This window comes from Sprattus sprattus (assembly GCF_963457725.1).
Source record: "Sprattus sprattus genome assembly, chromosome: 1".
Classification (NCBI taxonomy): Eukaryota; Metazoa; Chordata; class Actinopteri; order Clupeiformes; family Clupeidae; genus Sprattus; species Sprattus sprattus.
The window spans coordinates 58,886,144-58,909,538 of record NC_137920.1 but is presented as its reverse complement, the minus strand read 5'-3'; the positions used below and the strand labels follow the sequence as shown (position 1 = coordinate 58,909,538).

Sequence of the window (23,395 nt, the reverse complement as noted above, 5' to 3'; positions counted from 1 at the left end):
AGGATATATATCTCTTTTCTTCTCTCTTACCAGCCCCTCCCCTCCTCCCTCCAACTCTCTCTGTTACCTTCATCCATCTCCTCTGTCTTGCCTCCCGCCCTCTCAGGGACTTGGGGCCCAGTGTGGACAGCCCTTGCCTCCTGTCCTCCATCACATTCCTGTCCCCCTTCTTTAACCGTCCTCCAGTCCTCTGCTCCGTCCCTCAGACCCCACAGTGCTGTCCGGCCTCTGGCCTCACGCAGAACATTCAATACGGTAAAGGATCTTCATCTTCAGATTGGCTTCAGGCACAGTTAATCTTGTATCACCCGGTCAGTCTTGCAAAGACAAAGCCACACACACACACACACACACACACACACACACACACACACACACACCGTCAGACGGAAGTTTCTCATAACCTTGTAGTGTATTGGCATGAGCGAGAACTGTTACTCCCACTGTTTGTCCTCCCAACCCTTTTTGACACAACAATGAAGAATGAGGGACTTTCACATTTAGCTTAATCATTAAACACACTGCTTGAAAGCCAGGGCAAATGCCAGGGCAGGAGAGGGACAAACCTTATCAGAGCGCCTAACTGACTTTGGACCAGTGACCTTGGTACTGGCGCTGACGGTGCTCTGCTGAACAGATACAGAAGTAGCAGAAAGCTAGAGTTAACTGTACCAAAATAGACAAAAGAGCGAGGGGGGGGGGGGGGGGGGGGGGTGCAGGTGGGTAGAGTGGGGGGGGAGAGAGAGAAAAAGGGAAGAGGAACAACACAGATAGGAACAAGGTGGAAACACAGGAAGGTATGAGAGGAGAAAGAAAGGGGAAGAGGTAAAAAGAGGGTGAAGGGCTGACAGAAAGAGAGATGCACAGATTGAGAGACAGAAGTGAGAACAGCATCAACAGAGAGACACACACACACACACACACACAGATGGACACACCCATCTCTGTAACTCATGGTATTGCATGTGGTGCAGTGCGGCCGAGGCGAGGGCTGCCTGTAAGCTGCTTTGCGTGGAGGCTCCCCTGGGGGCTGCTCTCACAGCTGGAAGGGCAGTGTGAGATGGCCGCTGCCGGCCACGGGCCCAATCTCTGTCTCGCCCAATTATTTATTTATTTTCCTTTTTCATTTTTCTTTCTTTCTTTTTTTTCCCCTGATCCTCCTCCTCCCCCCCCCCTCGTTTTTTCCTCTGTGCTCAGATTAAGAAAAATGTCCCGACGGAGAAGGCGGAAGATTTATGGGCTGGTGAACGTGAGCAATCGCCCGCGATCACCCCGCGCGACCGCTCTCTGACCGCTCCCAACGCCAGCCCTTATTACCGAGCAGGCCTTGTGAATGCGTTTCCATGGTGATGGGGGTGAAAAAAAGCCGGCTGGCCGCCAGCACTTATTTGCAAAAGCGATCGACCACCACCACCCTTTCTTCCCTTCTCCCCATCCAGCTTTTCCCCAATTTTAACATTTCATTTAAATGACTTCAGATCCACTTCCACAACTTCTGACTCCATTACTGAGCGTGTAGCTCACCCAGAGCCTCATAAATGTGCAAATTAGGCTAGTGTGTGTTGCGTGCCTGCGTCCCTTTGCTCCGCTTTGCCTGTGTGCGTTTGGAGCTGTCAGGTGTGTGCGTGTTTGTGTCAGTTCACGTGTGTTTTTCTCTTTCTATTTTTAATGTGATTGAAGTGGTTTTCAAGCCCATGGTGTAGAGCAGAGCACTGTATGTGTTTGTGTGTGTGTGTGTGGCAGGCAATGGGACATGATTTTGTAATTACTCTTGCATTTCTCCTGCCTGCTTCAACTCCAGCGCTCTGCTTTCATTTGCATTCGTCCTCTATCAGTGCGCTGCAGAGAGCAAAAGCGTGTTTGCCCTCTCCTTGTGTGCTTCTCTCATAGCACCTCTTCTGCTGCTCACGGTCGCTCAGAGCCTCCCGTCTATCAGTCCTGGGCAGGATGCATTCTTTCTTTCTGCCTTTCTGTTTCTCTTTCTTTCTGTTTCTCTTTCTTTCTTTCTTTCTTTCTTTCTTTCTTTCTTTCTTTCTTTCTGTGTTTCTCTTCTGTGTTTCTCTTCTGTTTGTTCTCTCCTTCTTTTCACCTTCCTATCGCCCATCTTTCTCTTTGCTATTGCTCACTTTATTTGACTTGTTTTCCTTCGGCAGTGTTCATCTGTGATTTATCACTCTTTCACTTGCATCTTCCCCACCTTCTTCCTGTCAGTCTCCTCTCTTCTCCTCCCTCTCTCCTCTCCTCTCCTGCTGTGGCCGCCCTGCTGTGTGTTTGTATTGGGGTTGCTGGTATCGGCTGGTGCCTGCTTTGTGTCTGTGGGCCTTTGGAGGCCGTCTCTGGCCGCTATCTCGGCTGTCACCACCATCCTGCTGTGGCCCTCTCATTCTCCAGGCATGCCATGCTGGGAGTGTGTGTGTGTGGGGGTGGGGGAAGGGGCTGTTAGGCAGCATTCAGGGGTGGGGTGAGAGGGGGGTGTTAGGGGGGAATGGACTTGAGTGCATGAACTGTCAACATTTGTCAAATTTAAAAGCAAACGTTGGTATCGGTTCAAAGCCAGCGTGTTTTTTGGCAGAATCTGACGGTTTGAAGTTCTGAAGTTTGGCAACACTTTTAGTTTGGTGGGAGGAGGTGCCATGCCCTTTCCCATGGGGATGGGGTGTGTGTGTGTGTGTGTGTTCAAGATGGGGGCTGGAGTGGGACTTGCAGAAGAGGGGGGGTATTGAATGTATAGAGGTGGGAGGAGCCCTTTGTGAGCAGCCATGCCCACTGATGGGAAAGCCATAGCTCCCAGAGACAGGCAGTGGGGGTGGACCACTGATGAGCAACACCCCCTGAGGAGGAGGAGTAGGAGGAGGAGTGGCAGAGGAAGAGGAGTGTGTGTTATCTGATTGTCCTGTGTGGGCTGATTAATTAACTCTTGTCTCTGGGGGCCTGCGGGCAGAGCAAGCCAGGCGATGATGTGTGTGTGTGTGTGTGTGTGTGTGTGTGTGTGTGTGTGTGTGTGTGTGTGTGTGTGTGTGTGTGTGTGTGTGTGTGTGTGTGAGAGAGAGATTCTGTGTGTGGTTTTTGTGTGTGATCTCGATGTGTGCATGCATGTGCATTCATGTAGCTAATACACTCAGAAAAGCAGATCCATTTCTGGAAGCAACAACACCCAGTCCCAATCAACCCACCATTAACCAAGGGAGAGGAGGAAAGAGGGGACGGACGAGAGCGGGAGAAGCAGTGAGCACCCAGGCGAGCATGCAAGGTCCCCGGCCAGACAGCGAGGCAGTGAGCACGGGGCGAGCTGACCACTGACCAGAGACTCGCTAATGAAGGAGTCACAATGGCTTTGGGCTCTGATTAAAGAACCATTAAGGAATCAGACACTGTTAGTAGCCCTCTACACACACACACACACACACACACACACACACACTGCTTTCTCCCTCTCCACATTCATTTACTCATCCCCCTGCCCTCGCCCCTCATTAGTATTCCTTTTACTAAATGAAACACGGAGCACAGACCATTTGGAATCAGCAGTGAAAGTGACGGTGTCTGCCATGGTGACTCCAACACTTGAGGAACTGCCGAAAGAGCAAAAGAGCAGTCATCTCTCAGCCCACCTTCCAGTCTGCACTCTCTCACGTTGCGGTTTCACTGAAACATGTTGCTGACTTATTTGTTCATCATTCTGTGATTGGTTTATTGGAGATTTGGGGCGTAGAGCTGTGATTTGGGACTGATTTAAAGCCGCTCCCAAAATGCAATGATGGTCAAGTGCGTTTGTGGCTCTCGTTGTGAGACCTCATCAGACCCTGCTCGCCAGTGTGAGTTTGATGACAACCAATCCCTGCCTCACCGCATCGCTTATAGCTGTTAGACACTGGACATTATCTTAAGCTGTTTCAGTTCGAGGAAAATGGTGCTTAGTGTCAAGAATTTCTGCTAAAATCCCTTTAAAAGACAAGCTGTGTACTCATTTCACTTTCCTCGCTCTCTCTCTCTCTTTTTCTTCCTCCTGCCGTCTTTCTCTCACTCTCTTTCCTTCTGTGTCTTTACTTCTCACTTGCTCACTCTTCTCTCTCTCTCTCTCTCTCTCTCCTCTCTCTGTGATGCAAACAATGCATCCCTGACTGTTCATGTCCATATTGAGACAAATGGGATTTCAGAGGATTTGTGTGTGTGTGTGCTTGTGCGTGCGTGCGTGTGTGTGTGTGTGTGTGTGTGTGTGTGTTTCTCCACACACACATTACCCACACATGTGCATGTGTCAGCCGTAATGCTTCATCTCATAAAATCTGCTAGATCTATGAATCCTTTTCAACCCAGCTGCCAGCAGTGCATTATTGAACTCGACACACACTATCCCCCTGGTCAATGGCTGTGCAAGAGAGTGCATTAACGAAACGTCAAGCTCTTATCTACATTGGGGGGCTCATTTGCCTCCTGACAGTAACCCCAGTAAGGTTTTTTTTTTTTTTCTTTTTCTCCTTCTTAAAAAAAAAAGAGAAGACGCCGATATGCAAGTGTTAAGCTGTGCTGCCTGCTTGCCCACCCCAACGAAAAGCTGCCACGGCTCCCTCTGAAAGACTCCTCGTCTCTGTCAGCTTTGTCAGTTACTGACAGATCCCTAAATAAATTCCCTCTCTCTCTCTCTCTGTCGTTTGAGAAATGTTTTTATTAGACTGAGCAAAGGCAGAGAGAGAGAGAGAGAGGAAGAGAATCAGGAAATGCTTTCTGATTTAGCACCATGGGATGCTCGCTCCCTCCCTTCCTCGAGTGAGACTTAATTATGATGCCGGCGTTCACCCCTGGCGAAACAGACTGGCAATTTTAGTATGCTCAAATCAGGGAGTTATGAAATGCTTCCCATCTTCTCATTTCTCCTTTTTTAACCACAAACACACACACACACACACACACACACACACACACACACACACACACACACACACACACACACACACACACACTGTTTACTATGCTGCTTAATCTGTAATCATTATTCTTTCAAGACCTTATGTAGTGGCTCTTGTAGCTACGTGTTTTTTCTGTGGGGGTGAAAGTGCAAGCACTAAAGAAGCTCATGCCCCTCCACCCCTTATGTGCTGGAGGTGAAGGGTCAACCCAAGCGGGGGTTCAGAGGGACTCTGCTGACCACTGCAGTCCCATGCTTACAGTCAGTGACCCCCGAGATCCTCATCCCGACCCGGGAAGCTCATTCAGAAGCCTCCCTTTTATCCAGCAGTCAGCTAAGGCTCCTCATAGAAGACATCACCATGATGTTGAAGTAGGAGGCCCCAGAGTTGTGTTAGTGCTGGCTCAGTGTGTTGAGGTCTGTCTTTGGAAAGTTTGGGTTGGGCCTGTAACCATGCAGTCCGTGACTTGGTATCTGTTTCGCAAATGGTCGTTGGTATTTGAACAGGCATTCGAATTACACCCCACCCTGGCCTGCCGTGCTCCAGAGGCACCGTGTTGATTGGCTGAGATTGTCCATGTCCATTTGGAGCCATGGCCTCGTATGAACACCCGAGTCTCAAACACGGAACGGACAGCCTTCGTGAGGTGAAACTAGCTGAATTTGACGTAGTGTATAGGATAAGAATCGCGGACTGCACCTTAAATGAGACACAGCTGATGTCACTGCACTGGGTATTTGGCTGTGAAGCTCTCTAGGAATGCTGTGACTGGAAATCTGTGAGTCTTATAATGGGGCCAAACTGTTGGAATCCCCACCCCACTAACAGCTGAGAGTGCATTACGATAGACCCCCCCCACACACACACACACACACATACCCCATCCTCCCTCACCCTTTTTCTTGCCTGCCTGCTTTTTCTTTATCTCAACCTAGCACATCTCTGCCCCTTTTCTGCTTCTGTCATCCTGCCTGAGCTATATACCCCCACCACCACCAGCATTTCTTTCTCTCTCTCTCGCTCTCTCTCTCGCTCTCTCAAGTGCCATCCCTACATTCTCTGTGGGATCTGTTGCCAGGAGACAGAAATCTCTCTTGCTATTGTGTGGATACAAAGGGTGGGGAGGGAGTGTACTTCACCCGCTATGGTGAGAGTTGGGGACTCAGGAGAAGGGAGGAGAGTAGAGTAGCTGGGGGAGGTGTAAGCTATAGAAGAGCCAGCCCCCCCCCCCAGAGGCACAGATAGGATCTGTGGGGCAGATTATCTGAGTCATGTCCCAGAGTGCCGAGTCAGGTCTTAGGCTACCTCCACACTAATACGTTTTCATTTTAAAACGGCATTGGAAAACGAAAACGATCTCCGTCCAGATCCGTATCAGAAATAATCTCTGTCCATTCTAACACGCCTGACAACGTAAAAAAAAACCTTCCTGAAAAATCGGGGAATGATGTAAAACATGGGTATCTGCGCTAACGTTTCAAAAAGTCTCCGTTTCAGGTAGGCTAGTCCACAATAAAACAGCACCCCTGTGTTTTCACACTAAAAAGGGGCTAGGACATTTTATGGGCTTGACAACGTATAGAAACCAGGTAACATGTAGACGTGGGGAAAGAGTTGCGTTTTTAAAAGTAAAACGTAGTAGTGTGGATGTGGCCTAATACAGTGTTTGTACAAAGCACTACCGCTCTGGTCTGACCATTACTGCCACTGGGCCCAAGACAGTGGAGCCTGGACCTGCCTGTGTCGGAGGCATCCTCTTCTGCCCAGTGCACACTCAGGTTCCTCCTCAGTGGTTTCAAAGCCTTCTGCTTATCTAGAGTTTGGTCATTAGATCAATGTGCACTTGTACTTTTGTGGATGCACATGACACAGACACACACACACACACACACACACACACACACACACACACACACACACACACACACACACACACACACACACACACTAAAATACTTTTCTGATGAAGTTAATCTTCATAATCGTCATCTCTCCTAATAATGGGTTTTCTTATCATCTGAGAAGCCATTACTGAATCCTGCTTACCTCGTGTGTGCGTGCGTGTGCGTGCGTGCGTGCATGAGTGTGCGTGCATGAGTGTGTGTGCGTGCGTGCGTGCGTCCGTGTGTGCGTCCATGCCTGCTTGTGCACATCATTATGGCCAGATTGAGGTTGTTCATGTATAACCTGTGATCATTCATGCTCAGACCAATGCTAAATTAGAGCTTTAACTGTTAGCTAATTGATCTCTGCCAAGTCCTTATTCAGTGTCTAATGCAGATTGTCTAGTCGACTACCTTAATGTAATTAGCTGGCCAAGGTGCTATCCTAATCTGTTATTATGGAATATATTAATTAAAGTGATTGGAGCCTTATGGCTGTGAATGATTGATTGCTATCACGATTATATCCTGTTCTGTTCTGCATTTAGTTATAGAAGCATTAGTTGTTAGAATGTTCTAGATGTGCCATAGTGTGAACTGTGTTAGCCTATCCTTTCTCGTACCTCTCATTTGCTCGGTCTTATTTCATCACCATAATAGGTTTCATTTTATAGAGTAAGCATTTTTATCGAGCTCATAATCTCCTAGCCAGCCTCGCTCAACACACACAGACACAAAATCCATTCTGCCATGTAATTATTAAAATGGTAGATCTATTGAACATCTCCCATGCTGTAATACACTTTGCATAAAAGGATGGCCATCTGGGTAATGTTTTTTTACTTCTTTTTCTGAAAAACTGCGTGTGTTTGTGTGAGCGTCTGTGTGCACTTTGAGGTTTGTTTTGTAGAATTCCAGAGTAGAGTCAGGAATGCTTTCAGTGTCCTTGACCAACTAGGGTAAATGGAGAAGTCCTTGTGTTGAAAATGTGTACATTGTGCAATTCAGCGTTGTGTGGGAGAAGCAGAGCTGTGTGTGTGTGTGTGTGTGTGTGTGTGTGTGGGTGTGTGTGTGTGTGTGTGTGTGGAGAGCCACTACATTAGGGAGATTGTCTCGGCCCTGGAGAGATGTCGAATGCCTGAGCTCTGTTGGGTAATGTCGTCCAGGGACAGGAAAAGATAATGGCACGGTTAGATTCCAGACGTCTGACAGAATCTTCTAATCACTTTTTACACGGTACCACAGCTCCGAGGGAAAACACGGCAGGGAGATGAGAATTAACAGAGAAAAAAGGGAAATGAGGTTCGAGAGGGAGGGAGGGAGGGAGGGAGGGAGGGAGGGAGGGAGGGAGGGAGGGAGAGAAAGAAAAAAGAAAGAATAAAGAAAGAAAGAATGAACCTGAGTGACAGACAGAGCGAAATGTAAGAGTGAAGGGAACAGAAGAGCGAGTCAAAGAAAGGAAATCAGAAAATGATTGCCAGATAGAGGAAGACTGGCAGAGAGAAAGAAAGCGAGAGAATGAGAGCGAGAGAAACAGAGGGGGTAAGTAATGACCTGTGCTTGAGTGGGTGCCGTTGCCAGCACCAGCCCCATTAGCTGCAGGCGGTAGATTTATGGCTCATCCAGATGTGATGAGGTGATTGAAGGCCGCGCTGAATTAGTGCAGAGGCAGCAGTGGACCGCACAGACCTGCGACGCTAATGACCATTCCCACAAAAGCCTGGGCTCGGGCTCCGGCTCCGCCAGGAATCCATCATGTTAAATCACCACCCTGCTCATCCGCAGAACACAGAACTGTTGAACGGTGCGTTCAACCTGTAGTGTGTGTGCGTGTGCGTGTGAGTGTCCGTGTGCGTGTGCCCGTGCCCGTGCGCGTGCCTATGCCTCTCCTGCTGCTCTGGTTTTATCCTCCAGACCAGGGATGGGGTTTATGTTCTTCATTAAGGGTGCTGCTTTAAATGCTGCTCATGTCTTACCAGCGTTAAACTCCAAATTGCGCTGCTCTAGTGCAGATGTGAGAAATGGCCTCTGGCTTAACAGCATTTCGTTTGATTTGCTTTGTTTTAGGATTAAATAATGTGTTGTGCTAAGGTGCATGAGTTGTAAGGAATCACCGTAGCCGTGGGCCAAGGCTGAGTGTGACCTTATTATCTCACACACACACCATATATAGTCCTATGATGAGACAGGAAATAGACAAGGAATATGATCACTTGGCTGGTCTTCGTGAGAGCTGAATGGTGTAAAACCGGCAGGACTAGTTTTCCCGTTTCGGACAAGCATTGTTGTCACAGCTGAGTCACCTCACTGAAACTATGTCCCGGAGTGCCTCAACCTATTCACCAAACCTGCCTTTCCACGTTGTCATCTGTGGCCCCGTAGTTTCTGTGAGAATGAAAGCAACAGCCCTGTCCCCTGCACAAATGTGCTCTCTCTCTCTCTTTCTCTCTTTCTCTCTCTCTTTCTTTCTTTCTTTCTTTCTTTCTTTCTTTCTTTCTTTCTTTCTCTCTCTCACTTACTCTTTCTCTCTTTCTCTCTCTCTCTCTCTCTCTCTCTCTCTCTCACTTACTCTTTCTCTCTCTCACGTATTGTGCACTCCCCCAACTCCCTAACTCAACCCTCATTTAGCCACCTTGGCCCCCCTGTTTGATTTGTGTCCAAAGTGGGCTAATGACTTGTAAAGTGTGTTCTTGGCAAGACGTGTGTCAGTGAGTGTGCTGCTGGCAAAGCTGGCTTTGTGTGTCTTTGTATGTGTGTATCTGTTTGTGATCGTGTGTGTGCAAGCGTGTGTTTGTCTGTGTATCTGTTTGTGTGTGTGTGTGTTTGTGCGTGTGCAACTTTGTGTGTGTAACTGTGTGTGTGTAACTGTGTGTGTGTAACTGTGTGTGCGTATGTGTGTGTTTGTGCGCGTGTGTGTTTGTGTATCTTTTTGTGTCTGTATTCATGTGTGCGTGTGCGTGTGTCTGTGTTTATGGCTCCTCTCCAGGCTCCAGTCCCCTCACAGAGGAGTCTGCGCTCTCGTCTGTCTGGCTTCTACAGGGAGGCTGAACCCCAGGAGTTCAGGCCCATTCCTCATTCCTCTCTCTTCCAGTAACTCCCAGATGGGCCCATCATAGTGCCCCTGTGGTTTTATGGAGGCTTCAGATTTACATGTTTTGTTCAGCTCCACAAACCTGCAAGAGCTTTGAGATTACATGTGTGCATACTGTTTGGATTTTGTTTTGTTTGGTGTTCAGCAAGATGCCGGTAGATGATTAACTAGCCATTTCTTTCCATTTAATCATTGTTGAAGCTATATCGAGCGGTATTAACAGTGCGCTGCATCGAGAATACATTTAGTCGCCATCTGTCCCTAAAAATGGAAATAAGAGTGGGAAGGGGGGTGAAGAAAAGGAAACGGTTTTGCTTGAGAATAAGTCCAAATGCCAATTCCCTGGTCCGTCATTCAAAAGCAGAGCTGAATTGATTAAATTCCGCCCGTGCTGTAAGGAAGGCATTGTCCCGGGGATTTTAATATAAAACGACAGCACGTGATGAGTCGTCTTGGACACGGCTCCTGCCAGCGGCTTAATGCGGTGCGGAGTGGAGATGTCACCAGTAAATTATGAGCATTCCAAGAATAGAAGAATCGTCGAGGATGTTCCGGGGGAATGAGGTCATATCGTTTCGTGTTTACATGGCAACCTACAGTGTAGTGCCGCACAGAATTTCTACATTTCATCCATTCAGGCCTTTGCTAATTCTGATTTGGGTGGTTTGGAATATGTGTGAATGATTTTATATGATCTTTTATGTAACCACCTTCCATTTTTAATAAGGATGTGCTGAAGGCTGTTCGGAGAAGTTTTACTGAAGGTTGTCTCTCTGCTCTAGCAAACAGCATATGCTAGATAGAGATCCTTTCATTCAGTTCCAGTGAGGAGATGCTGTGCTGATGCTGTGATGTTTGTCTGACTGACTGTGCTTGGGAGGTCTGTTTGTTTACTCATAAATGCTGACTTATCTGAGCCCATGTGTCTAAGATGAGAAGAAGACCCATTTTAAAATAGTGAGGTGGTATTAAGTATTGATTTTCTTTAGAACAAACTTCAGAATCGTAGCCTGACTTGCATTGAGCTTTTCACCCAGTCCACAGTTGTGATAAATGTTGTTCATTTTGCCTTAGATTGACTTGTCCCAGGCGTTCACCTTTCCACAGAACTTAGCCTGGTCCTCCTTTGAATCAGCCCCCCGAGATGGGGTTTGGTTTCTAACATTTTTCATTTTTTTGTATGGGTATGCAGAGTAGGATTTTTAATGTGTGTTCTATTTCTGTCCTTCCCTGCAGGCTTTAGCCATGGCCTGGAGATCATCTCAGCGGGCCCCGCGACGGTGGAGAAGGCCAGTGGAGAGAGCGTGAAGCTGGACTGCCAGTTCTCACTAGCCCCCGAGGACTCTGGCTCTCTGGACATAGAGTGGAGCCTCCAGCCCTCTGACACCCAGGATAATGAGAAAGTGGTGAGTGTGTGAGTGTGTGTGTGTGTGGTGTGTTGCTTCATGTGTTTAGGGAGTGACGTGTCTGCTTTTGTTTGCGTGTTACAAGGAGGACCTTTTAAAGCGTATGTCAACCCTTATGCCTTAACTGCCACGCTAGTACTTTATTTGTTTCAAGGATAAACAAGAATGCTAAACCGGTCATGTGCACAACCAGTCCTGCTGTTTCCTCAGGCTGTCATACGGGCGTATTTGTGCATAGTCTACTGCAAGTCCCCATCATCTCTCTTTTCATTTTGTTTACATTAAGTTATCTTACGGGCCATTATCTTGAGCTATATAATGTATTATATGTATAATCCTCAGCTTTAGTCCAACCATATTTATACTTACATGCTTTATTAAAGCACAAGAATATTGTGCTTAAAAGGTTAATAATAACCAGCCCATGAGCTATACATTTATGAAGTTACGACCTTAATGGTGCACAGATTTCCATCTTGTGTTCCAGAGTGAGTGCTTGTGATGTGGCTCCAGCGGTAGTTTGGTGGTTGTGTGGAAACCCCCACTTCCCCCCTCACCCCCCCCAAACAAACACACAGACACAAATCCTATTACCAGGCTTCACACAGGCCTGAGCGCCATGACGACAGAGCTAGTTAATGTTTTATATGCATGTAGCTTTGTTTTTAGGCCCAATAAAGTCGACCACATTTGGCACTGTGTGTGGCATAACCCTAGGCTTTAAATGGGAAATAGGCAGTGTGTCAGTATTGCCTGACTATATTGGCTATGGAAGGTGTGTGTGTGTGTGTGAGTGAGGTTGTTTTTGGATGCGTGTGCCTTGGTATGTGAATGCTTTAATGTGATTAACCTGCCTTAGTTGCTCTATGTACTGGGCCTCCATCCTTTAACAGCCAGACAGGGAGAGAAGGAGATTTAGGGTCCGAGTAGAGGACATCACTTTTACACACAAACACACACACACACACACACACACACACACACGCACACACACACACACACACACTATTCTCGGCACCATCTTCTGCACTGCGATGTTGTTAACACACTCGGCGGCCGGCTAAGGTGAGCATGGTGTTTAGCCCGGGGCACTGGTTTGACACAGAAAACACAGCCCTCTTCCTGGCGCTGGGCTCTCGCACGCGGCCCAGCGGCCCCCTCACACCTTCAGCTGCTTGCTCGGCCGGTCTCGCAGGGATCACCACCACACACACACACACACACACACACACACACACACACACACACCCCGACCACCATCATCACCTGTGCCAGGGGCCGCTGCTGCTCTTTGGGTCGCCACAAAAGTGGGTCAGCGTACACTCGGCTCCGCTCCACTCTAATGTACCCTAGCCCTAGCGAGGCCTCGCCAGGCCCCCCAGAACAGAACAGACCACCCCCAACACCCCTCATCCACCCCACCCCCCCTTCAACTTGGAACGGCAGAGCCTCTCATCTTTTTTTTGTGGGAGAGAAAGTTTGACCCAGTTTGTTAGATTTATAATGGGAAGGACTTGTGATTTAATTTGGAGAAAAGGGGGGATGGTTGGAGTAGCGTATTGTTTTTCTGCCTTTAAACAAAAGAGGGCAGGCATCGAGGACTTGGTGTGCTGGAGCTCCTGAGGAATGCACAAGGCTACACGGCAGTCTACCTCACCAGAGGTTCAGAGGGCTAAACACACGCACACATCGCCAGGCTCCTCTGTAGTAGCAGTTTACACATGTTTACCCATGCAACTCTTTGGATCCTCTGTAGTAGCAGTTTACCCTAGTTCACCCATGCAACTCTTTGGCTCCTCTGTTAGCAGTTTACCCTAGTTGTCCCATGCAACTCTTTGGCTTCTCCCCGTAGTGGTTGTAAAATGCCATGAGGATTTCTCTCTTACTTAGTCCTGACTTCTTAGCTCCTCTTAGTGACTTCCATCAGGAGGGCAAGTGGGCGGTTGTCCTTAGTGGCCCTTAATAGGATAAGTAGGATAGTATTTCAACCGGGTCATTAGATGTCAAATGTCTGCACATCATAGACTGTCGGTGTGTCTCTCTGCGTAGCAAAGGTCTATGTGTTGATGTATACATGTGTTTCTAGGTGTGTACAGTTTTGTTTGTGTTTGCATAAATACCTGTATGTAAGCCTTGGCTAGGCGATGTCTTTCTCTGTGTGTGTGTGTGTGTGTGTGTGTGTGTGTGTGTGTGTGTGTGTGTGTGTGTGTGTGTGTGTGTGTGTGTGTGTGTGTGTGTGTGTCTGTTTGTGTGTGTGTGTGTTTAAGAAGATGCTTGCACAAAGGTCAGGGGCTGTTGGCCTGCCCTGCACTCCCGGTGACTGTGAGGTCATTCCCCGTCCACGGCATCCTGGGTAATCGCGGCGGCCCAGCTTGGGCGGGAGTCTGATTGACAGCGCCCTCCAGACTGGATTAGTGAGAGAGAGGCTGAGAAAAAGGGTGGCCACTTGCTTTCCCAGCGCTTCCCCTAATCTCCGCTGCCCTTATCTTTATAGCACCCCCTGCTCTTTTCACTGGGTTTGGCTCAAATGTCCCCCCCTCCCTCGGTCAACAGGTTGAGCACTATTAGAGCTCAAAGACAGTTTGAAGGCTGAGATGTAATGATTGTGTTTTACATGAGAGATGTGCTCACTGTGAAGAAGCCTGATATCTGGCTGGAAATGTGAGCTGGTTATTGAAATCAGAAAATATTGAGTAGCTGTGAAGAACTGAAATTCTTGGTGGCGTTTTTACTAGGTGTCCTTTTTATAGGCGGTCAGACTGTGGTTGTGTAGTTTGTGTGGTAAGTGTGTTGGGGGGTGGTTGTGTAGTTAGTTTTGTTGTGTAGTTAGTGTGGTTGTATGGTTAGTGTGGTTGTGTAGTTAGAGTGGTTGTGTTGTTAGTTTAGTTGGTGTAGTTGTGTAGGTAGTCTGGTTGTGTAATTGGTGTTGTTGTGTAGTTAGTGTGGTTGTATAGTTAGTGTGGTTATGTAGTTAGTGTGGTTATGTAGTTAGTGTTGTTGTGTAGTTAGTGTTGTTGTGTAGTTTGTGTAGTTGGTGTGGTTTTGTAGTTAGTGTTGTGTAGTTTGTGTGGTTGTATGGTTAGTGTGGTTGTGTAGTTAGTGTGGTTGTGTAGTTAGTGTGGTTGTGTAGTTAGAGTGGTTGTGTAGTTAGTGTGGTTGTGTAATTAGTTTGGTTGTGTAGTTGGTATGGTTGTGTAGTCGGTGTAAGCCTGTGCAGAGCAGAGCTGATTGTTTACTGTAGGTCTTTGCAGGCCTTTGTGTCTCCGACTGGCGGCTGCCTTTGTGCCGTTCCGATTCCTCCGATGTATGTATGTGTGCCAGCAACAATGGGAAGCGCCTTGAATGCAGAAACCCAGTTTTAGATCATTGTCTTCTCCTCTCTGAATGCAGGGCTCTTTTGGGGAACAGTGGAGCGTGATTGATGCTCGCTCTGTTTTTCTGTAGTACCAGTGATGAGCTCAGAGATTCCATACATGCCTGCCCACCCGCCCCGCCCACCAAACCCCACCGCGGGCATTGACGTTAAGTGGTAACTTTAGTGTTCAGAGGAAACTGGGTGTGGTCGCCTATACATAGGCTGGTCTCCCAAATATTCATCACCGGACACACAATGACTGCAGCTACAGTAGGATAACCTGCTGCGCTACATCGGAGGTGTTAAAAAATAAATAGAAAACAAAGCCAGCGCATTGAGCACAGCTTTTCTATGGCTCTTAATATAGGCTGGTGTTTGTGCTGGGATTTATCAGATTTTCTAATCCCCAGTTCAATACACAGCCTTGCGCTGACCTGCTGGGCTGTAACCGTATAGCTTGCTGAATATGATTACACCATGATGGGATGTGTGTGTGCGTGTGTGTTTTGAGCATGAGTTCATCTCAGCTGTAGGATGACAATATCTGTGTGTGCACATTCATCACATTGCCAATTTTAAGTCCAATACCCAGCGATGGCCTCCTAACCTCAGACCGCAATATCCTGGGGTGCAGTTTCAGGGGGGGGAGGGGATGGGGGGTTGCTACCTAGGTTGCTAGGAAATCATACGGCAACAGAATGAAAAAATAACAAAGTTCCTCATTGAGCATCAATTGATGTTCAGTGTGTTGTAACTACGTGCCCAGCCAGGGTTGCTGTTAATCATCACTTTAATAGTTTGTAGTCAACAGTTAGATGTTCATTTCATGGTTGGTGTGCCCGGCGAAGTGAAATTGATGAGGCCTCCGGCTGCTGTGGGCCTCCATCTTTGGGTTGAGCCGGTGGAGGTCAGTGTAGGTAGGTGGATGACCACAGGGCAGGAAGACTCAGGAATGTTCCAGGGCAGCCAGGTGACTCACCGTTGATTTGCATATCAAATGAAGTGCTATGTTTGTCATCTCTGTGTGTGTGTGTGTGTGTGTGTGTGTGTGTGTGTGTGTGTGTGGTTCTGTGACTCCAGCCGATGAGCTCACCTTTGAAATGCCCTCATTGAGGCTGCTTTAACACAAGGCCCCTTTCTCTCTGGGCTGGGCCTCGGCTGTTTGCCTCAGGTGGATTTTATAAGGAAAGCAGAGTGTTCCCACATCAAGACTAATCAAAATCAGATGCAGCCGCGGCAAGGAAGAAGGCAAGAAGAAAAAAGAAAAACGTCTGAAGCGAACATGCACAAATCCCCGCTGCGGTGTGCAGTAGGCCTCTCTCAGGTGGACTTAGTCAGCACCCGCCGTGGGGGAGGCAGGGAACGGGTGAAGAGTTGTGCTGGCCCATTTGCTGCTCCCCCCTGAAGGCCTGTCCACAGGTCCCCAGTGCTCGCTGCCATCAAACTGGAGCTGGCATGTGGGCGATCATCCCAGATCAGAACTAAGATTACTTTTCTACCATACTCTGTGGCAGGTAACACTATCATCACCCGCCAAGCCCTAACCCTAAGTTTCTATGACGGTGGGTGAATGCTGGCGCCTACTGCGCCACTCTGGGATGTCAAATACGGGTGCTGTTCACCTACGAACCTGTTTCTTCAGTATGGTCATGTTAAAAAATGGCTTTCCATATCTACATGACATGGGGAGGGGGGAAAGACACACTTAGAGACACAATTTGGCTACTGAATGCAGGACTTGTAACATTTTGCATTATGTGGAGATACGGTGAGTGGCGACTCCCTCTACTACAGCTACCAATGTTATCGGGACTCTCAAAAGCTCGCTCTGCCACAAGGACTGTATAGCAGCTTTAAAGCTCGGCCCGTGTCGCTTCATTTAGCGTGAAAATTGCACATAAAGGTAGCCTTTTACCGATACACAGGCACTGTCACAAATACTGATGGACCACAGGAGGTGCTCAATCACCTGCCTTTATGTCTTCTGAGTTGATGAGTGCGCTTTTTGCAGGGCATTCAGTTTCTAACGATTTCTAATTTAATATTTTAGTGCTTTAACTATTAACAACGCCGTCAGTTTAATTGCGTGCCGTTACTATGGAAAACAACTGTTTGGGTTGTAATTCTACGAGACATAAGCCCACAACTATTAAAACCTCTTGATGCAGCCTGCGATAGACCAGGTACCCTAACTTAGACAACAGCCCACTGTTAAGCTTCACAGCAAACAAGCGAGTCTGGGTAAAAATATCCTCTGCCCTGTTAATTCAATTAAGTTAACCATATTTAACTTTTTGATTAAAACAAGAGAACATTAGGCAACAAGCATAAAACAAGTAAAACTGTAAACATAGCACAAAAAGTAAGGACATTTGTGTTTGGTAGATCTTGTAACAAAGCTTCTTGGCAATAAATCTTATACCGTTGGATAGCCTGTTTATTTACCTTTTAAATGCCACATTTGTAAGGAACATGCATTTGTGGGATGAGCAGCACAGCTGAGTGTGTGGGTTGCGCCCAAAATGTGCCAAATCTGCTCTGCCATTACTAAACAGCTTATTGGAAATGTGTGTTTTGTAGATTATTTCCTTGTTAAAACAATGCCTCTTGGAAATACATCTTATACCATTGGAAAGCCTGTTTATTTACCTTTTAAATGGTGCCACATTTGTAAGGAACATGCATTTGTGGGATGAGCAGCACAGCTGAGTATGTGGGGTGCGCCCATGAAAGCCGAGAAGCATTGTTACAAGAAAGAAAAGATCTACCAAACACAAATTTCCTTACTTTTTGTTCTATATTTACATGGTTTATAGTCTATGCAATCAGATCTGAATCATAGGCCATCACCCCTTTATTGTGCTCTGGCAGAGATGTAGCCGTGGCATGTTGCCATCTATGTTGTGGTCAAGGAAATGCTCAGTTTGATCCACAACTTCATTGATAGGCAATGGGTTATGATGAGAGGCAAGGTAAGCTATAGCTCATAGGCATACTTAAAAAGCTGGATGGAGGTCTAAAAGATAGAGTGTCTGTGCATGGCCCTGCTGATACTAATTATGTTATAAAAATCCGTCTTTTATAATATGGCGGGTAAAAAATATGCCTGGCCAGTAACTCATTTTTTCATCTTCCACCCGCTTTGGCCTAAACGTTAATTTAGTTCCCTGCTGGAAACACCAGCAGGAACCCCCTGACCTCAGTACAAATAGCCCTCTCCACTGGGTTGTGTATTGTTGTGTGTGTGTGCGTGTGTGTAAGTGAGTGAATGTTTGGTTGTAATGTTGGTTTATTTGGCAGATGTTGTCTTGTAATGGCCTGTATGTGTGTGTGTTTCTTTTAAAATATGTCTTTAAATATTGAATTTTTGTTCATGATTAAAAAGGTGAGTGAGAGAGAGAGCTCTCTATATTCTAGTATGCATGCATAGCACATGAACACGGGTGTTTTTTTGCATTTGAAAGTTGGCATGCAAATATGTCTGGGATGGTGTGTGAATGCTCCTATGTGTGAGAAGAGGAGTTTTGTGTGCGAGTGTGCGAGTGCCAGTCTGTCTCAGCTCCAGGCTGTTCAATTTCCTCTCCCCCGTGTTCTCATTTCGGAGTGCTTACCCCCAGTGCAGGGAATGCGGCTGAGGTCCAGTAATATGGACCTGTCCGGGGGGCACAGGTGGCACGCATTAGACAAACATGCTCCGTGCTTAATATGGACAAGATGGCCACTCATCTTAACAACCAACCTTTAAACTTGTGCCACAGGACAGCCACCTTTTTTTGTGTAGTTATTCCTCTCTCTCGACTGTGCGCTGTTTAATATGTCTTTAGCCTGACACTTTATGGTCAAAATCTAAGCCTTAAACACCCCTCACAAAGGGCTCTCTATCTCTTTCTTTCTCTCTCTCTCTCTCTCTCTCTCTGCATCTGTCACCTTGCATATATTCTATCCTAGTTTCTGTGTCCCCTTATATCACACTGTGTTTGCCTGTCTTTCTTCCAACCCCCTTTGTTTATCTGATTCATTCATTACATTTCCAGTTTGCCATCGTCTTGTTTTGGCCTGTGTTTATCATGCGCATCTCTCAAGCACCTTAGGCTGTGTATTTGTGTGTATGTAAGTGTGTGTGTCTGTGTGTGTGTCTGTGTGTGTGTGTGTCTGTGTGTGTGTGTGTGATGGCAGAGACTGCGTGAGGCCTTTGCTTTATCTGTGTGGTTATTGAGAGCACACGCCTCCTGCAGTGTGTGTAAATAGGAAGCGCTCAGCGTCTTTGCTTGGCCGCGTTTGGCACTACAGAGTTTTGCACACACAATTTGAGAAAGGATTTAAGTGGAGTGATGTCTACTTGGGCTTTGAGAGTCAGTCAGAAATAGAATGTGTGTCTTTTCGTGTGTGTGTGTGTGTGTGTGTGTGTGTGTGTGTGTGTGTGTGTTTGGCAAGCATTGTGTGTGAGTTAGGGGACTGTATGGATGGTATCGGTACTATATCAGGGTATTTTTTATCTAACCTTCATACAATGCGGTTTTATCTTTGGAGTAGCAAAAGCAACAACATTATGCATTTCAAAAGTATTTAAAAAAAAGAAACATTTCAAAAAGTAAGATGATCCAGAAAGATTAAGGTATGAAAACAAATGTTTTTGTTAAAATTATGCATTTGAAACATGGCTTGAAGAGTTTCTTCAAATGAACAGTTACAATAAACCAATTAAAACTGCAAGCAGTGATGAGAGGGCCATCGCAAACCAATAATCACAATGAGCACACTTTACTCATTAAAATTGCCATGAGCCCTCATAGCTCTTAGCCAGGAACACCAGCCTGTTGATATTTACTGGCTTGTGTGTTCTGGTGCATGTGAAGACATTTACTTATAATAAAAAAAACATAATTTATAGACATTTTAGAAAATGGCTTCATGGCTTGAGGCTACTGTGTAGGAGTGTGTCACTCACCGGTGTGTGCTTAGAATTTTGGTTTGGTTTGCCGTTGTTAGAACTTAGAACAGCGCCAACATTTCAACCAGTGGGCCAAAATCTATATATTCGTTCCACTTCAAAACCGGATATTGTTCTTAATCAGGGCACAAAATTAGCACTATGGCGTGTCGATTTTTGTGTTAGTGCCACTCTGGCGTGTAAAATATGGGTACTATTCATCTTCGAAAAATACGTAAGTTGTCTCTCTGTAGTCTACAAGTTAACCTCTTTGGATAACCTGTATAACCCTTGTTTGGTGTCAGGTGCATGGTAAGATGGAATGACGACCATGGTGAAATTAGTTTGATATAGGTTTGAACAAATAGGTAAAAAATATGCCTAGCTGGTTGCTGGCTGGTAGGCCAAGAAAATTATTTTGTGCCCTGTTCTTAATTAATCTCATTAAAAATCAATTTCACAGTTTGCTGTGTCTCATTTGGTAATTGTAGCAAGAGAATTAAGCAGACAAATGTGGAATTCTCTAACAGACAAAATTCAGAGTGTGTGGTGTGTGTGGTGTGTGTGTGTGGTGTGTGTGTGTGTGTGTGTGTGTGTGTGTGTGTGGTGAGAGAGAGAGAGAGAGAGAGAGAGAGAGAGAGAGAATGTGTGTGTGGGTACCTTGGGCTGAGCGGGGTGTTTACACAGCAGGTGTTGATTTGGCTCAACAGTAGCCCTTTGTTTGTCTCGCTGCGTGAAAAGGGCAAGCATGCCTGCCCCTCTGAAGGCCATAGCTGAGATAAGAGAGGGGCCGCAGGATTGCGCTGTCTCCTCTGTGAAGGCCAGATGATCCGCTTCGAGACGTCTGACCTTCACCGACCCCCGCTTCATGGTTTAAGATTCCCCTCTGTTTTGCTTTAGTAACATAACCAACCACATCATATCTTGTTCCCATTCCCTTGTTCATATCGCCACTGATATGAGTGCCTGAGTTTGGTAGGAGTGTGTTGTTGTGATTTAAATATTGAAACATTAGTAACAGTAGTAAGTAACATTGCAGTATGTGCAGTATCTCAAACTAAAGCCTAAATCATGTATTATAGTCCCCCCCCCCCCCCCCCCGATACCTCCTTTCATACTTAAAATCGCAATACTGACAAGCTTTTTCACTTCCTATCTTTACCATAGGTCATCCTCTACTCTGGCGACCGGGCCTACGAGAACTACCACGCTCCTCTTAAGGACCGCGTCCACTTCTTCTCCTCTGACCCCAAGAATGGCGATGCCTCCATCAACCTGCTGTCACTCAAGTCTGCTGACACGGGGACGTACCAGTGCAAGGTGAAGAAGGTCCCAGGCATCCGCAGCAGGAAGGTGGTGCTGAGAGTGATGGGTGAGTTTGACGTCCGTACCTCTAGAGGCCTGGGAAAATTCAGTAAATACATTGAAAGTTTTAGAAAAGTCATGGAAGTACATTTTGTTGGATATAGGTCTAATTCAATTAATAATGTTGTTGTACTCTTCCATGGATAATGTTGTGGGAATTTCTGCAGCGTGATTCAGTTTCCACTTCCATATATGGTTTAAAACTAGGTTATTTAGTTTTCATTCAATAATTAGGCTCAATCAGTGTTGTAAAGTACACGATTTTGTAGGTTCGGGAAGCTCATGGGAATTTAATTAAAGGTCCTTGAAAGGTCATGGAAAGGTTTTGATATGTAGGTCTGGTATTTGAAGACTAGAGCTCGATGTCCACTGTCCTGGCGCACCTGCTGCCTCGGACTGATACAGTTTATTTCCTATGGATCTTCATTGACGGGTCCGCACGGCATCTCGGTAAGGTGGCGTGGCCGTTTGAGCAATTCCAGGGCATCAAGAAATTGGGGCAAGCTCAATATTATACAAATGAATTCAGTGAACGCAACACCATTATCCAATGGTAGAATCTTTCATAAACAAGGGAGGCTCTCCCTTGTTTATCCTTCACTGTAGTGCAACAGCACATGTGATATTTGTTCCGTGTGTCAAATATTCTGCGTGAATTATGGAGGAAAATCTTATTATAGCAGTTCTAGAAGAGATGCCAACCCAGCCCTCCCCCATCTCCATGAGCGCCTCAGGCAAGAAACGCCCATAGCGCTTGAACTGAGGAATGCCCATAGTGTTTGAACTGAGGAATGCCCATAGCGTTTGAACTGAGGAACGGCCATGGCGTTTAAACGGAGGAACAGCCATAGCGTTTTAATCTGAGGTTCGCACTTGCATTCAAAATCGCACCAGAACAGCGGACATGCAGCCTTGCATCCAGTCAGGTTTCAGTTTTGTTGTAATGACGAAGGAATGGACACGTATGACTGAGGGAATTAATCAACCCCTCATTTTGTTTCCATTGAAAGTTGTCTTGAACAGTGGGCGTCATTTTCATAAACCACAGAAAATACATTAAACTCACAAAGTTAGATAGAAAGATTATAGATACTTTATTATTCCCAAGGGAAATTTAGGTCATCCAGTAGCTTATACACTTATGCACTCACAGACATATATACCTAAATAACACACATACATACATACATAGGGAGTTCACTAAACCTTAGCAAGGCTTGGAACATGTAGACAGAAATGCCAGGTCTGTTGACGTCTGTTAAGCAGCTGGATGCTGAGTCAGACCTGTACTTCAACCCATGGAAGTGAAACCGTATGATCTGAAAAACACAGGGTTGGATGAAATCTGCAGTGACCACATCAGCAGGCTCCAAGATATCAGTGTCAGCCATTTCACAAACACTACACACTTCTGACCCAGTTATATCAGCACCCAGAGCTCACAGTACCGGTTGGTCTTTTTCCACCATCACTGCACTCACTTCACAACACTGAAAGCCAGTTCTCTGAGTAAAAGCAGCGATACGGTAACAAAATAACTGATAGCTGTGGCAACAACACAATTTAAGTTTCTAGAAATTAATTTTGATGTGATATGGTCACGATGAGGACTGATAGATACCTACTGGCCTTCCCAACTATTCACTATGTATTTCTTAACGCCTGGGCATGATGTCGACAAATACATCTCCAAAATACATCAGCAAGTCAGCTAGTTTTTATAAGTGTCAAATATACTGTTGTAACTGTTTGCACGGCAAGTCTGCTGCCTTAGGTAGCTCTGTATTGTAGACAACTTCTGCTTGCTGCTTTAAGATGTGGAGGAGTGGTACCTCTGCTCTTCATTCTCAGCATTCCAGTTAAGCTTGTGATGTCATCAGTGATACTGACCTGATGCATCTCCACTGACTCAGTGATTAAGCGATGCGTCATAACTTAAGAGAGGCCCTGTTCTTCTGAAAAATCAACATAGCATTTCTCTTTTTCTTTGATACTCTGATAATTTGTTGATTTGAAACGCAGTCATGTAAGTTATTCATCATGATGAGTCTCATCATAAACGGTATCATCGTGATGAGGCTATCAGTGCAGCCTTGTCCTCAAATGTGAGTTTTGAACCTGCTGCCACTGTGCAGAGCATTCTTGTACTGAGCCAAGAGTGCCCCTTCAGTATAGCCTGGTGTCTGATGAAATCAGTGGGTCTCTCTGTGAAAACAGTGCACCTTTCAGTGTCTTCAAGTGTGTCTTCATTTGCTTATAAACAATCCACAGATCAAACGCTTTCATTTAAGATGGGCCTGGTATAAAAAAAGAGGCAGGCGATTAAATGTTCGGCTCAGTTGCTTACTCAAAAGCAGTTTGTAGGGGATTTCACTCCAAAAACAAACACGACCCTAAAATCCTGTCAAAATGATTGCCGGTGAATAAAACCTGTGACGGACACAATCGTGCAGACTAT

General features: G+C 46.2%; 1 protein-coding gene across 1 annotated transcript in view; it reads left to right on the top strand.

Moving 5' to 3' along the window:
• Nucleotides 1-23,395, top strand: part of cxadr (CXADR Ig-like cell adhesion molecule) — a 53,094-nt gene that overhangs the window by 19,997 nt on the left and 9,702 nt on the right. The window contains exons 2-3 of the mRNA XM_080852085.1: nt 11,118-11,287; nt 20,740-20,944. Coding sequence (XP_080708211.1) covers nt 11,118-11,287; nt 20,740-20,944 — 375 coding nt within the window. The remainder of the gene's footprint in view (nt 1-11,117; nt 11,288-20,739; nt 20,945-23,395) is intronic.